The sequence below is a fragment of the Pyrus communis genome, chromosome 11 (genome assembly GCF_041283825.1).
Source record: "Pyrus communis isolate YQ-2024b chromosome 11, ASM4128382v1, whole genome shotgun sequence".
Taxonomy (NCBI): domain Eukaryota; kingdom Viridiplantae; phylum Streptophyta; class Magnoliopsida; order Rosales; family Rosaceae; genus Pyrus; species Pyrus communis.
In genome coordinates, this window is record NC_142575.1 from 28,456,064 (window position 1) to 28,469,114 (window position 13,051).

At 35.3% G+C, this 13,051-nt stretch overlaps 1 protein-coding gene across 1 annotated transcript; it reads left to right on the forward strand.

Annotated features, from left to right (window-relative positions):
- Window positions 1-12,322: 12,322 nt before the first annotated feature.
- LOC137742806 (homeobox-leucine zipper protein ATHB-52-like) lies at window positions 12,323-13,051 on the forward strand. Its single transcript, XM_068482759.2, has one exon. It carries the CDS (start codon window positions 12,434-12,436, stop codon window positions 12,950-12,952), a length of 519 nt encoding a protein of 172 aa, XP_068338860.1. The 5' UTR covers window positions 12,323-12,433; the 3' UTR covers window positions 12,953-13,051.

Genomic DNA, 13,051 nt, shown 5'->3' on the forward strand with positions numbered 1-13,051 from the left:
TAGCACTACGAAACTGATGGTTTTTCTGGGATCCAATCGAATCGAACTGAAACCAAATTTTATTTTTCTTGGTATTCAGCTGATTAGAGTGGATCTGTGACTTCTGGAACTGACATAACTAGATCGGATGATGAACAGATTTGCTTGTGAGAATTCAATCCAATTTAATTGTTTCAAGCATACTTCCTCTTTAGACATTTGAAATTGGAGAAATTTTGCAGGGTAGCCGAAATACAACCCGGTACTTCATGAGAAACATTGAAAGCTATACTTTCCGCTTGAATTATGATACTTGGTGGCGTATATTCTGGTTCATGGGAAAATCTCTTGAAATTGAACAAGTTATGAACAATTTAATATTAGTTGTTGGTCTTGACAGAGTCATTGGCCTTCACAAAGCCACCCGGAATAGCATTTGCAAGAACCCTAACAAAACACCAGGCTTGGCCATTTCAGCTGGAAAGATTTAGAACTAATGTTCCGAGACACTAGCTAAATGCAAAGTTAAAATAGTTTGATAAATAGTTCCTAGGTAAATTTGAGGAAAGAACTAGGCGGCGGCTTCAATGCTATATAGTATCAGGAGTTACCGTTGAGTTTGATTTTCACAATTATTTAAATATATTATTTCCAATTCATTAATTTGTAAACAATGAATTTCATTTTCACTTTTCATACCACTCATTGCTAGGTGGTACACTAGCTAGAGATTTTTTCATTGAAATTTTAAGTTTCAAGAAAGGATAATGCTAGGGTGATCATTTATTTAAATCATATGACGTGGTTATTGATGATTGAATTATTGCTTAAGTATTGATTAACTTACTTATTTTTTAATTGTGACACATCACATAATTGACAAATTCAGTCGAAAAATTGGTTTACTTAGATTAAATTAAAATCAGAGTGATACTTGGTGCAATTTTGAGCGTCGATCACACAAATAAGATTTAAAAAGTTGTGAGTAATGCACGCAGGTGGCCAGGCCCTCTTGTGGCCTCCACATTGATAAAACTGGAAGGCCTCTGTTTGTGCCGAAATGATCAAAGGTCATAAGAAGACTCGGAACTAGTCCCAAAGAGAGACGAGACAATAATGCTAAAACTCCAGGCCCAAAGGGTCTTCGAGGTTACCGAAGAAGGTCCGGTCACTTGAAGGCCCAAGCGTGCGAGGAGAAGAGCTGATTGACCCACTCCGCGCGACCAACACTTCTGTCATTCTCCTTTCTCTCTCTCCCTCTTTCGTTTTATCTCTCTCTCCTATGACAGCCCCTATTTGAACTGGAGTAATGTTATAGAGACTAAATTTGTAGACAAAATTTTGTAAACTAAATGACATGGATGTTGATAATTGAATTATTTAATGTTGATAAATGTGTTCATTTCTTATTGGTGACACATCATTTAATTTGCAAATTTTGTCTCCCTAACATTACTGACACGGTTGGCCTCCAGCTCGGTAAAATTGGCTTAAGGAAATGTATTTCAATATTTGTAAAGTGACGTGATTTTATGTTATTAGCCAGGTAATTATATTATCAGATAGAAAATAGTGGTCGTTAAATCAAGTAAGGACCACAAGTATTATCAATTGTTGCTGTTAAACCCTTTTTTATACATACGTACTCTTAAAAATAAATAAATAATAATAATAATAATAATAATAATGTCTGCAGCATCCTTACTAAATCCAATCCATAATCATTTGTATACATATCCTAATTTTACCCTACACAACCAACCACACACCACTATGTTTTCTAAGTTTTAACTCCTCTCCTTCCCTCCTAGTCTATATATTCTTTCTCACAAAACAAATGCCCTCTATAAAGACCCAGCAGTTTCAGAAACGATATGAAAATAACAGGTTTCGGATCAACACGATAATTAATTGGATCATTATCCGTTGAGCTGTTAAGAACCCATTAATAACAGGTTCTTAACGGTTATACACGTGGGTAACCCGTTTCGACCCGTTAAGAAAAAAAAATTATTTTGATAATTTTAAAGTTTAACTACTACAAGATTTATTATAAAATACAATAGCCATATTAATATATACAATATATTCTATATTAAATATATAGTTTTGTATTATTATTCTATATAAGTTTAAAAAAAAAATTTAGTCATTATTTATTTTTATTATGAGAGTTCCTTATTATCATTACTAGGATAAATTTTAATTAAAAAACTATTAAAGACTAATTTAGTCATTATTTATTTTTTAAAATGAAGCGTAAATGTAAACAACAATCAACTGTTAAATTTTGATCTATGATTTATATGATTATAATGACGAATTTCAAAGTTAAGCTCTTCACGAAAGTTGTAAAGCTTGTCATTATGAACGTTTATATATATTTTCTACATTTTTTACACTTCTACATTAATTAAAAAACTATTAAAGACTATACTTAAATAACAGCCGTAAGATAAATGAGAGTAAATATGTACTGTTGGATTCTATTTCACTTATATTATTAGAACTTTTTTGGACAAAAAAACCCCTTCTCTATTCCATTATTTTCCAATTTTTCAATTTAATCAAAACAAAAGCCCTAATCCCTTTCTCTCTCCCCACTCCCGTAACCCTCTCTCCCGATCCCGCCGTCTGTTTTTCCTAGCCCTTCTCTCCCGCCGTATGTTCAGTTCTTCCGGTAGCCTCTATCAGTCTCTCTTTTCTCCTCCCTCGTGCAGTGGACGAAATCATCCTTGTCATCTCTGGTCGTCTCTACATCTCTGCATCTCTGCATCTCCGCATCTCCATTATCTAGATTCCATTCCAGGTTCGATTTTGCCTCTTAATTTGGCTATTTACTTGGATGAAAAATATGTAAGACTTTGGCTATTTCATGAATAAGTTTCGTTACTGCTTTTTCATTTTAAGTTCCGTTACTACTTTAATCGATCTCTGCAAGAACAAAGTTTTACTGTACTTTGAATTGCCTGATGATGTTGATTTAGATTCATTGTGGGGAGGGAATTTAGAGGTTAAAAAAGGATGAGGATATGGATTTTGGGAAGCCTAGAATGGGGATGCGTATTTATATATCTTGTCGAATTGGAAAGAAAGAAAGAGGTCTAGAGAGAGTTCGATCAGAGAGAGGATACGAAAAGGGAGATCGGGGTTAGTGAAGAACATGTGGGTTTATGATTCCAAATCCTGTTGACCTGCAGCTTGTAAGGCTATGGTATTTTGTAATGTTCTAGTGCTTTTTTTATGGAAAGTATTATTGGCACTTCAAAAATCTCATTCTACACTTCTCACAAGAGTATTTTTTTTTTATTTCCTAATATATAAAGTTTGGAGTATAGAATGTGATTTTTGAAGTGCTAATAACAATTCTCTTTTTTATTATGCTCTTATTTTGGGTATGTAAATATATACTTAAAAGAAAATTGTGTTTTTATGTTTTGGATATGACAATATGGTATGTATATACTTATTTAGTATTATGTTTTTCATTTGATTATTTATTAGTTTAAAATATATTTTCTTTAACGGGTAACGGGTCGGGTCATATTACTTGTTAATATTATTGGATCGATTTTGGGTCGGGTTATTTTACCCGTTTATTTTAACGGGTGTTACACGACGCGACCCGTTAAGATATCAATTATGACACGAAAACGACACGAACATGGAAAACACGACACGAGTGCCAGGTCTACCCTCCATATATGATAGAGAACGACCATAGGCCGGCATTAGGACATCGCAACAGTGATGTTTCATGTCAATACAATAAAATGATCTATAAATTTTTGTTTACATGTCCTCCTTTCATTGATACAAAATATCATTATAATGTACACATATCTTGTAAGTTGTTCCTGCTATATGCGTTTCCATATATGGCTCACCCTGGCTCGAGTAGTGCATGTCGTTCAAATCAATGGTTTAGCCAATAACAGACCACCAAGGCACTAACCCCAAAACAAAAATGCCAAAAAAAAGAAGAAAAATATAGAAATCAAAGGTCGCTGCTGGTGGCCGGGTGGGTTGCGGTGGTGGGTCAAAACAGTGTCGTGGTGTGACGGCTTGGCAAAGTTCATGCATGCACTCAGACTCGGATAATAAAACATTGAATGAGCAACGTAAGTCGTAGTACAATAAATGTTTCCACTGAAAACCCTAATGTTTGGTGCATCGTAAAAGGACCGGGGATAAAGTTCCAACCACCAAAAACCATAAAATATAAGAGATGTGGGGAAGTGTTTGTAACCCTCCAAACGACAGAATCACACTGATAAAACGTATACAATAGGAACCATTTGGTGTACGATTTATTTATGATTTTTTTGGCTGAATTATTCATTTAATTTGGTCTAAATGTGAATTTACTCATCTAATTTTTGGTGTACATTGTCAAACTTCCTGTTAGTTGACCATATACCGATAATTGGTAGTAATGCATGTTCCTAGAGTTTAATGGAAGCATCACTACAAAAAAATTCCAAGCATTATGTCATAATCTGTGACTATATATTGAGCTTCTTTGTTAATTGTCAATTAGGGTTAAGTTAATTGCTAAAACCTTTGAAATGACGCAGCTGGATTATATCCAATAGATTGTAAATGGGATAGGACTGGAATTCATAAGCCACTATAATGATTTGTGCTAACTTGAGTTTTCTTACTTATTATCAATTGGTTTTGAGTGGGATATTCTAACGGATTGATCTATGATGCTCTTAAAATACTTAATATAATAATTTGTGTTTGCCTGAGTTTTCCTACCTGTTATCAATTGGTTTTGAGTGAGTATTCTAAATTTGAATGGATTACTCTATTGTACAATTAAAAAACGGGCGTGTACCTGTAAACCATTAATTTGAATGATGATTTAGTAATGCAATCGTATCGATCCATTCAAAAAAATCTAATTTGACAGTGTAATAAAAAATTTGGACATAAACACCAACTTTTTCACAATAAACACCAACTTTATCACAATAATGTTATGTGTTATCTTTAAAAATAAAACTGGAAATTGTTACTAACACAACAAATTACACGTGAAGAACAAGAGAAATACATATGATAAAGTTTTTAGAATACTAATAATATCTCCCCAAGTAATCTCATCTTTATAAAATTATATAGATAACCTCACGTTAACTTACTTGAAGGCTGAGAGGGACATTACGAGTGGATAATGTACGTACACAGGTTTGTTGCGATAACTTCTCAAAATGTTGAGGCAAAGTAACAAAGATAGAGATGCAAGCAGAAACTGAGAGGGACGTTACGAGTGGATGATGTACGTATACAGGTTTGTTGCGATAACTTCTTCAAAATGTTGAGGCAAAGTAACAAAGATAGAGATGCAAGCAGAATTCTTCAATCAATCATATCACATCCCATATATGGTGGCATTAGGGCCAATCCTAAGTGACCCTACTTATAGAATATAGTGCAATCAAAGGACAATAATTTACTAAACATACATGCATGTTGGTCAAAATTGCTGCTTGCAATCCAGTTGCATGGTCTCGACATTTTCAGATAGCCACTATAGATGAAGACGTATCCATCAAACTATCTCACGCTCTGGCTTCACGACAGATTTATTTTCAAGTCCAATTACGTGACGCTGCAAAAGTCGTGGAGAGCCTCTTGACTACAGTACCTTTATCTGGAATGGAAGCACCGTAAATTAGGAGAAACATATTAAGGGTTTGATTTCAACCAAACCCATGTAGTCATGATCAACTTGAACAACTTGCAGAAGCTATACAAACTGTGATACTTCGAACTAACACACCGCTATATTTCGTTTAATGGCACTTAGTCTCTACTTTTGTTGAAATAAATTAGAAAGTCGTCTCTCGTAAACAATAATTATTGAATAAAAGTAACGATAGGTTAATTATGAACTTTTAATTCTTTAATGGGTTTTTATCACAAATTGTCTCAGAAATTGACCCTCACATTCAAGATGGTCCTTAAAATTGAAAATCAATCAATGTAGTTCCTAAAAATAGGTGTCGCAAATCAATGTGGTCATTTTGTCACAATTATGTTAAAAATTCCGTTAAGTGCTGATGTGGCACATAAATGGGTCCCATAAGTCTTTTTATTTTTATTTTTTTCCTTCTCACAAATGGTCTTTGAAATTAGCCCATGACATCAAAATGGTCCCTAAAATTGATCTACGACATCAAAATGGTCCCTAAAATTAAAAATTGATCAATGTAGTCAATTTTCAAGGCTTAGTGGAATTATACATCTTGTTAATCTCTTGATGCAAATATATATGTTTTTATGTCCCCTACTAAACTTCTGCACTAGCTAATGTGTCATCCTCAGAATCTTCTGTCACTAGTTTTACAGATCAAGACAGCAGGTAAAGACTAAATTAAGGGTCATCTTCTCTTGGTTAATTGAGATTGATGGTCAAATCTAGCTCGACCCAAAGACGGGGGCCGGCGGCCATTTTTTCTTTTAAACTCTCGAATCTCCTGATTTAGACTATGTGTAATCGCATGGGTTAAAACTTGAAATTTTAAGTTATAATTTAGAAACAGCTTTAATCCTTTAGGATGCGTTTGTTGCACCGGACTGTCTCGAACTGGACTAACTCCAGGGATTAAGCTGGACTGACTTCGACTAGACTAAGCTAGACTAGTTTAATGAAGCGTTTGGTGCAGTGTCAGACTAAGAAGCTAGACTAACAATAAATTATTATTATTATTATTATATCTTAATTTATTTTCTATTAAAAATATCAAAATGAATATATGGAAAAATAAAAGGGCATAGCCCTCTTCTTCTTCACGAATTGCAGGTGCTTCTACAACTTGGAGAATTATCAAACTTTCATCGACTCAAATTGATAGAAAATAGAACCAAATTTGCAGTTTAGAAGATGAACGAGCCTTGTATAAGATTTCTTGAACATTTGTTTCACCCTCACCCTCACCGACAGTTCCACTCAATTCGTTGGATTTTCGTAAGACTACCATAAGCCTTAATGTAAAAGGTACTAATTAATTGGGTAAGATCATATACGAAATTAATGAGTAATAACAAAACATATTAGAATTTACATAGAACAACTTTGTATTTCAATTCATAAAATGAAAAATAGCAGATAAATTGAAAACAAATGGGTAGCAATCAAAATCCAAAAATCAAAACCCAGAAACCAATCAAATATGAGAAATCAATCAAACCCACAAATCGATCAAAAACAAAAATCTATCAAAACCCAGTAATAATTTCACGAATCTTCAAAACAAAACTGAAGAAAACTAAGAAGAGAAAGTGGCAAAGGAAGCCGTGATTTACGAGGACGCGGCGGTGGTCCTAGGATGGTTCGGCGAGGTTATCAAGCAGGATGTGGAGTCGAGCAGAGCGAGGAGTCGAGTAGGATAACGCGGCAGAAAAGAAGGGTCCTAGCAATCCGGTGGTGGTTGGGGGGTCTCGCTAAGACTATCTAGCGAGCCCCATAGTCGAGGCGAGTGAGGTTTAATCCCACTAAAGCTAGTCGCTTCCTCTAAAAAACATGGGACTACACTAACACCTAATCCAGTCTAGTCCAGTCTCACTTAGTGAGGGCAAACAAACACCCCCTTAATGATTATGGCTAAAAATGAGATTATTAAAAGAAAATTTAACCTAATTTTTTCTTGGCAACCTTTTCAAGGGTGAAATTTATATAGATTATCCTAATTTTATTTTTATGAATACTTTCACCTAAAAATATTTATATTCCGAATAACAAAAAATCAGTCAACCTGTCTCATTCTTAAACACAGGTTCATACACATATGCACCACATGAAACACGAAAGTCATGGAACATCATGAAACCCTTTCTACAAATGAAACACATAAAAATTAGGTATTTATATATTATTTATAGAGTATTTATAGTGAATTTCGTGTGGATGTTTGAACAAATACATAGGCATTTATAGAGTTTTGATGTGAATTTCGACTTAAATATATTTTTTTATTGTTGGCCATTGGACCCAATTCATTTTACTGTTACATTTTCTCATATTCAATCTTAGCCATTAGATTTAAGGTAATTATAAAAGATTTTTTCTATGAATCTGGAGCGTTAGATCAACCAACGATTCAAAATCGCCAACCGTTGGATTAAAAAAAAGAGTCATTAGGCTCGTCGTAAGTGGAAGACAAAGCAGTCAATGCTGGGACCCAACTGTCAGGCTTTGTTGTGTAGCAGAAGTGAGGTTCGTAAGTGTGCCACATGTGAAGCAAAAGCCAACGCGTTCAAGGGCAGTGGTAGGCCCGCATTGTATCCTTGGCTCAATTTATGGGCATAATCAATCCCAAAACCAAATTTTCTCCTCGTAGCTTATTTTAGTCCAATGATTGGAAATGCATAGGAAAGAGGGTGATAAAGCTTAAATTTTAAGCTTTTATCCAACCATTGCATTTGGTGTTAAAAGCAATGTATAAGATATTTTATGTTTTTTCAGCAAAAACAAGTTGCTTAATTTCCACGTTGTTGTGTACTTCTTCATTTGGAATGAGGATCCTCTTCGGGTATTCTTTGTGAGGATTCTGGGGATCCTCGTATCATATCCGTTCATCATACATCGTATTGTCAGTTTTCATTAAGTACTGTTTGTGTTTAATTTTAAATTAAAAAAAATTCAAAATGATTCATTGTCGCACAATGTACGATGAACGAATAGGATGTGAGGATCACAAAGGGATCCTAATAGGATCCAAATCCCTTAATCTGTACTTTAACATAGAGATATCAATACGTTGGAGAAAGTACTAGATTTCATGCAAGGTTATAATATTCCATAAAAAATAACCTTAAAAATTAGTAATTTTTTTTAACAAACGATATTATCTACACTCAATGGAGGAAGGTTAGCTTAGCTTCACAATGGGCTAGCAAATGTGGTTCAAATTCGCCTTCGTCAAGAATCGAATTTAAAACCTCTCACTTACAAGTGAAGAGGAATACCACTAGATAGTAGTACTAAATGGTCCTAAAAATTAATAAATTGGAATCCGCAAAAAAGTATAGGAGAACTCTCAGGGCGTGTTTACTAATCCATAATCAGATTGAAGGGAATTGAATTGAGGAGGAATTAGATTAAAGAGGAAACAAAATTAGATTCTTATTGAAGTCGTACTAAAACTGTTTGGAATCGGAGTAAGAATGAGATCGATTCATATAAACTGTTTACTAATTCACTTGAATCGGAATGAAAATTAGCATGATTACTAAAATACCCCTAGTGTAACTAATCTAATTTATAAGCTAATTATTTTTAGTTAAACTTTTTTATTTTTTTATTTTTATAGTAGAGAGTATAGTTTCTCTTTAGTAAAACTTTTTTTTCATTTTTTCATTTTTTTCATTTTTTTATTGAGACCCTTTCCTGCCCCATCTCTATCTTCCCCATTCTTTTCATTTTTATCGTGACCCTCTGTCCTACCCCATCTCTTTTCCTTACCCTATAGCCATAGCCTTTCCAGTCACCACCAACCGCTTCCCCTTGCTCTATCTCCATCCCCTACAAATTCCTCTATCTTCATTTGTTCTTGATTTTGTAAATGTTTAATTTGGGTCACCACTGACACACGAGATCGAGTCGGGGATGAATCAAAGAGATTTTAGTTGTTGCCGACGAATGATCAAAATTGAAATTCCAAAATTCTCATCTTCTTCCCTTCTGATTTTGGTCATGAAACCATAATCCCGCAGGCCATGAAACCTGCTAAATCTTCCTTTGACAGAGAGAGCAGAGACAGAGATTGAAGGAAGAAGGAGATAAGGGTATATTGGGCAAAAAAAGTTGATTCCAGATGGATGCTTTCTCCAGGAGTTCGAATACCACCTATTGTTCGGTAGTCCAATTCTGGGAAAACCAGTAACTTGATTCCCCATTTTAGATGGGCCACACTGACACTTTCATTCCGCCAGTGTTGGTAAACACCGGAATCTACCAACACCGGAATCCCTTGAAAGTAGTGCAATTCCCATTCTCTTCTATTCCCGTTAGGTAAACATGCCATCAAAGTTTACAATTGAATAATATGAAAGATAACAACTCAAATGGGTGATGCTATACGAAAGATATATAACATAGTAAGACTACAGAATTTGGTTAGAGCAACTCCACCCCTATCCACTTTGTGCCAGCACCCAGCCCATTTATCCACTTAATTGAACAGTAACAGACTCAATGAACAGTAATAGGCCAAAGCATCTCCACCCCAAAAAAAAATGTGCTGGCACCTAGTCTAAAAATGCGCTGGCACAAACGATCTCCACCCCTACAAAATGCGCTGGCACCCAGTCCATTTAAAATATTAAATAATTTTTTTATAAAATAATTTAAAAAAAATAGTTTTAATTTCGGATAGGATTTTTAACCAATCTCGTCACGCCACGTGTCATTATCGGAACGTACTATTTTTTGAATAGATTTCCGCTAAGATTTTCAACCAATCCCGACAACCCACGTGTCACTTCCTGTTTACAATAATTTAGGCAAGATTTCAATAAGATTTTTAACCAATCTCGTCACGCCACGTGTCATTATCCGAACGTACTATTTTTTTAATAGATTTCCGCTAAGATTTTCAACCAATCACGTAGTGCCACGTGGCATTGTCCAGAACCTCATCTTCTTTTTTTTTTTGTCCATATAAACCCTACATCCCTACATCCATCCTCACACTAAAATTTTTCTGTATTTTTTAAAAAAATTTTGACATTTTTTAATTAATTTTTAATAAATTTTAATGTTGTAATTAATCTGGACCGTTGGATTTGAAAAATAATCAAATCCAACAGCCAACACGCTGCCACGTGGCCAACGGTCAAATTTCTGACCGTTGGGCCTTTTTTTTTTTTTTTAATTTTTGGTGAAATAAACGTGGACCGTTGATCTGTGATCGGACGGTCCAATTTAAAATTTAAATTTAAATTTTTTTTACCGTTGGAAATCCAACGGCCTACAAAAACTAGCCGTTGGAAATCCAACGGCTCTAAGGTGGCCACGTAGCACATTCCCGGACGACTGCAAGTTGGCCTGCACGCGGGCCCCGCCGCCTGCAACGCCTGTCGGCTACTCGCCCCGCAACCCGCGTGTGTTGCACGCGCCAAGAAACAGACCGGGGAATGGGTCTGTCCATTTTGGGCTGGGCTGTTGACTGGCACGGGCTGGGTGCCAGTCAATTGCACGGGCTGGAGCAGAAAAATGTGGTGCCAGTCCATTTTCTTCACTTGGTGCCAGTCCATTGGGCATGGGCTGGAGTTGCTCTTAGAGGCCCAGAGGTCACAGCATCGTATGAATTTTAATTGATGATGCTCTTCTCTTTGAAATGACATATTTATGAATTTAAACTAAAAAAAAAGATAAAATTTGAGTTCAAATCTCTTGTTAAACTGATTAACCAACCAAAATAAGAATGCAATATTTCAAGTTCAAAACTCCGCCTACGTATATGTCACTCATAAAAGTTTATTGAAGTCTCTTATTGCACTATTTTGCACTCATGTAGTCAATAAAAAGCTACTCATTAGTTTGAAAAACAAAATATTGGATTAAAAAAAAATACTAAACACGCCCTAACGAACTCAAGTAACATTGGAGTGGATTAACAGAAGGAGATAAGAGTTTCGAAGTCTTATGGACTTTTGACATGGCGGGCAATTTATAACAACTTGGAAACCCCGCCATCCATGAATACTGTGGCTAATCGGTCTAAAGTCAGCAGAAGCGGCTGTCCTGTGTTTTCAGAGATAAAAAAACCAAAAATCAAATGATCAAAGGTCGCATATAAATTTGTGGCAATAACTGATAAGTAGCTCCTGATCAAAGACTATATAGGTTAGCTTCATGTCTTTGTTGCACTGTAATACGTACAAAAGAGAAAAAGGTCCTTCGGGAACATCCCATAAAATTGATATAAAAAAAAAAGTGGTATTATCCACATATTTTCTGTTAGCTTTTAACTTTTAATTTTTTTTTTATTCATACGAAGATTGAAAATTAAAAAATATATGTAAAAAATTAAAAAAAAATGTGAATAACACCAAAAAAAAATCACAACCACGTCAATTTATACCATCGATTCAAACATTACACACAAACTAAAAATTCTAGAACACTAGAATTATGGAAAGGAATTAATGCTTATTTTGATAAAAAAGAATTAGTTAACAAAAACTTAAAAATCATATATATATAAAAGATAATATTTTTAAATTGCAGAAATAGAGGGGTGGGGTTACATCCCACGTGAAAACCCACAGGGGCGTGGACTCTGTCTCTCTCAGGTTTTCAATACTTATAAATTAGAGAACATAATTGTATATATTTAACTGAGATCAGCTCAAAACCTCCAAGCTTATCACACAACTCTACAGCTCTTTGACAAAAAAAATAAAAACTCTACAGCTCGCAAGCAAGATCAACCAAATCATGGATTTTTTCCAGACCTCGAACCACAAAAACCAATTCCAACACAACAAAAAAAGGCTAACTCAAGACCAAGTGAAGCTCCTAGAGCGAAGCTTTGCCTTCAACAAGAAGCTTGAACCAGAGCGCAAGCTTCTGCTGGCCAAGCAGCTCGCAATCCCACCGAGACAGGTTGCAATTTGGTACCAGAACAAGCGCGCGCGGTGGAAGACGCAGAGCCTCGAGCTCAACTACAATGCAATCCAAGCGAAGCTGGAGAGTGCCCTAGCTGAAAAGAGGAGGCTTGAGAAAGATGTTGAGAGGCTTAGAGGCGAGCTTAAGAGGGCTCATGAAGTTGTGTTGGCCTTGAACCAACAAGTACAAGTGTTTCCACCTAATCCTGTAATTTGTTCAGTGTTTGATTCTTCTAATTGTAGTGATGAGGGTGGTGTTGGAAGTTCTAGCATGCAGGTGCAGCCTCATGGGGATCATGAGGTTAAGCAACTTGAGGAGCTTTATGCTTGTTTGATTGGCATGCAGTGACGGGTTTAATCCTTCTTTTCTTTTGGTAACTGATGGGTTTAATCTTTAATATTATGGGGTTATATATTATTAATATACTTTTGAATCTGCTTGAGAAAA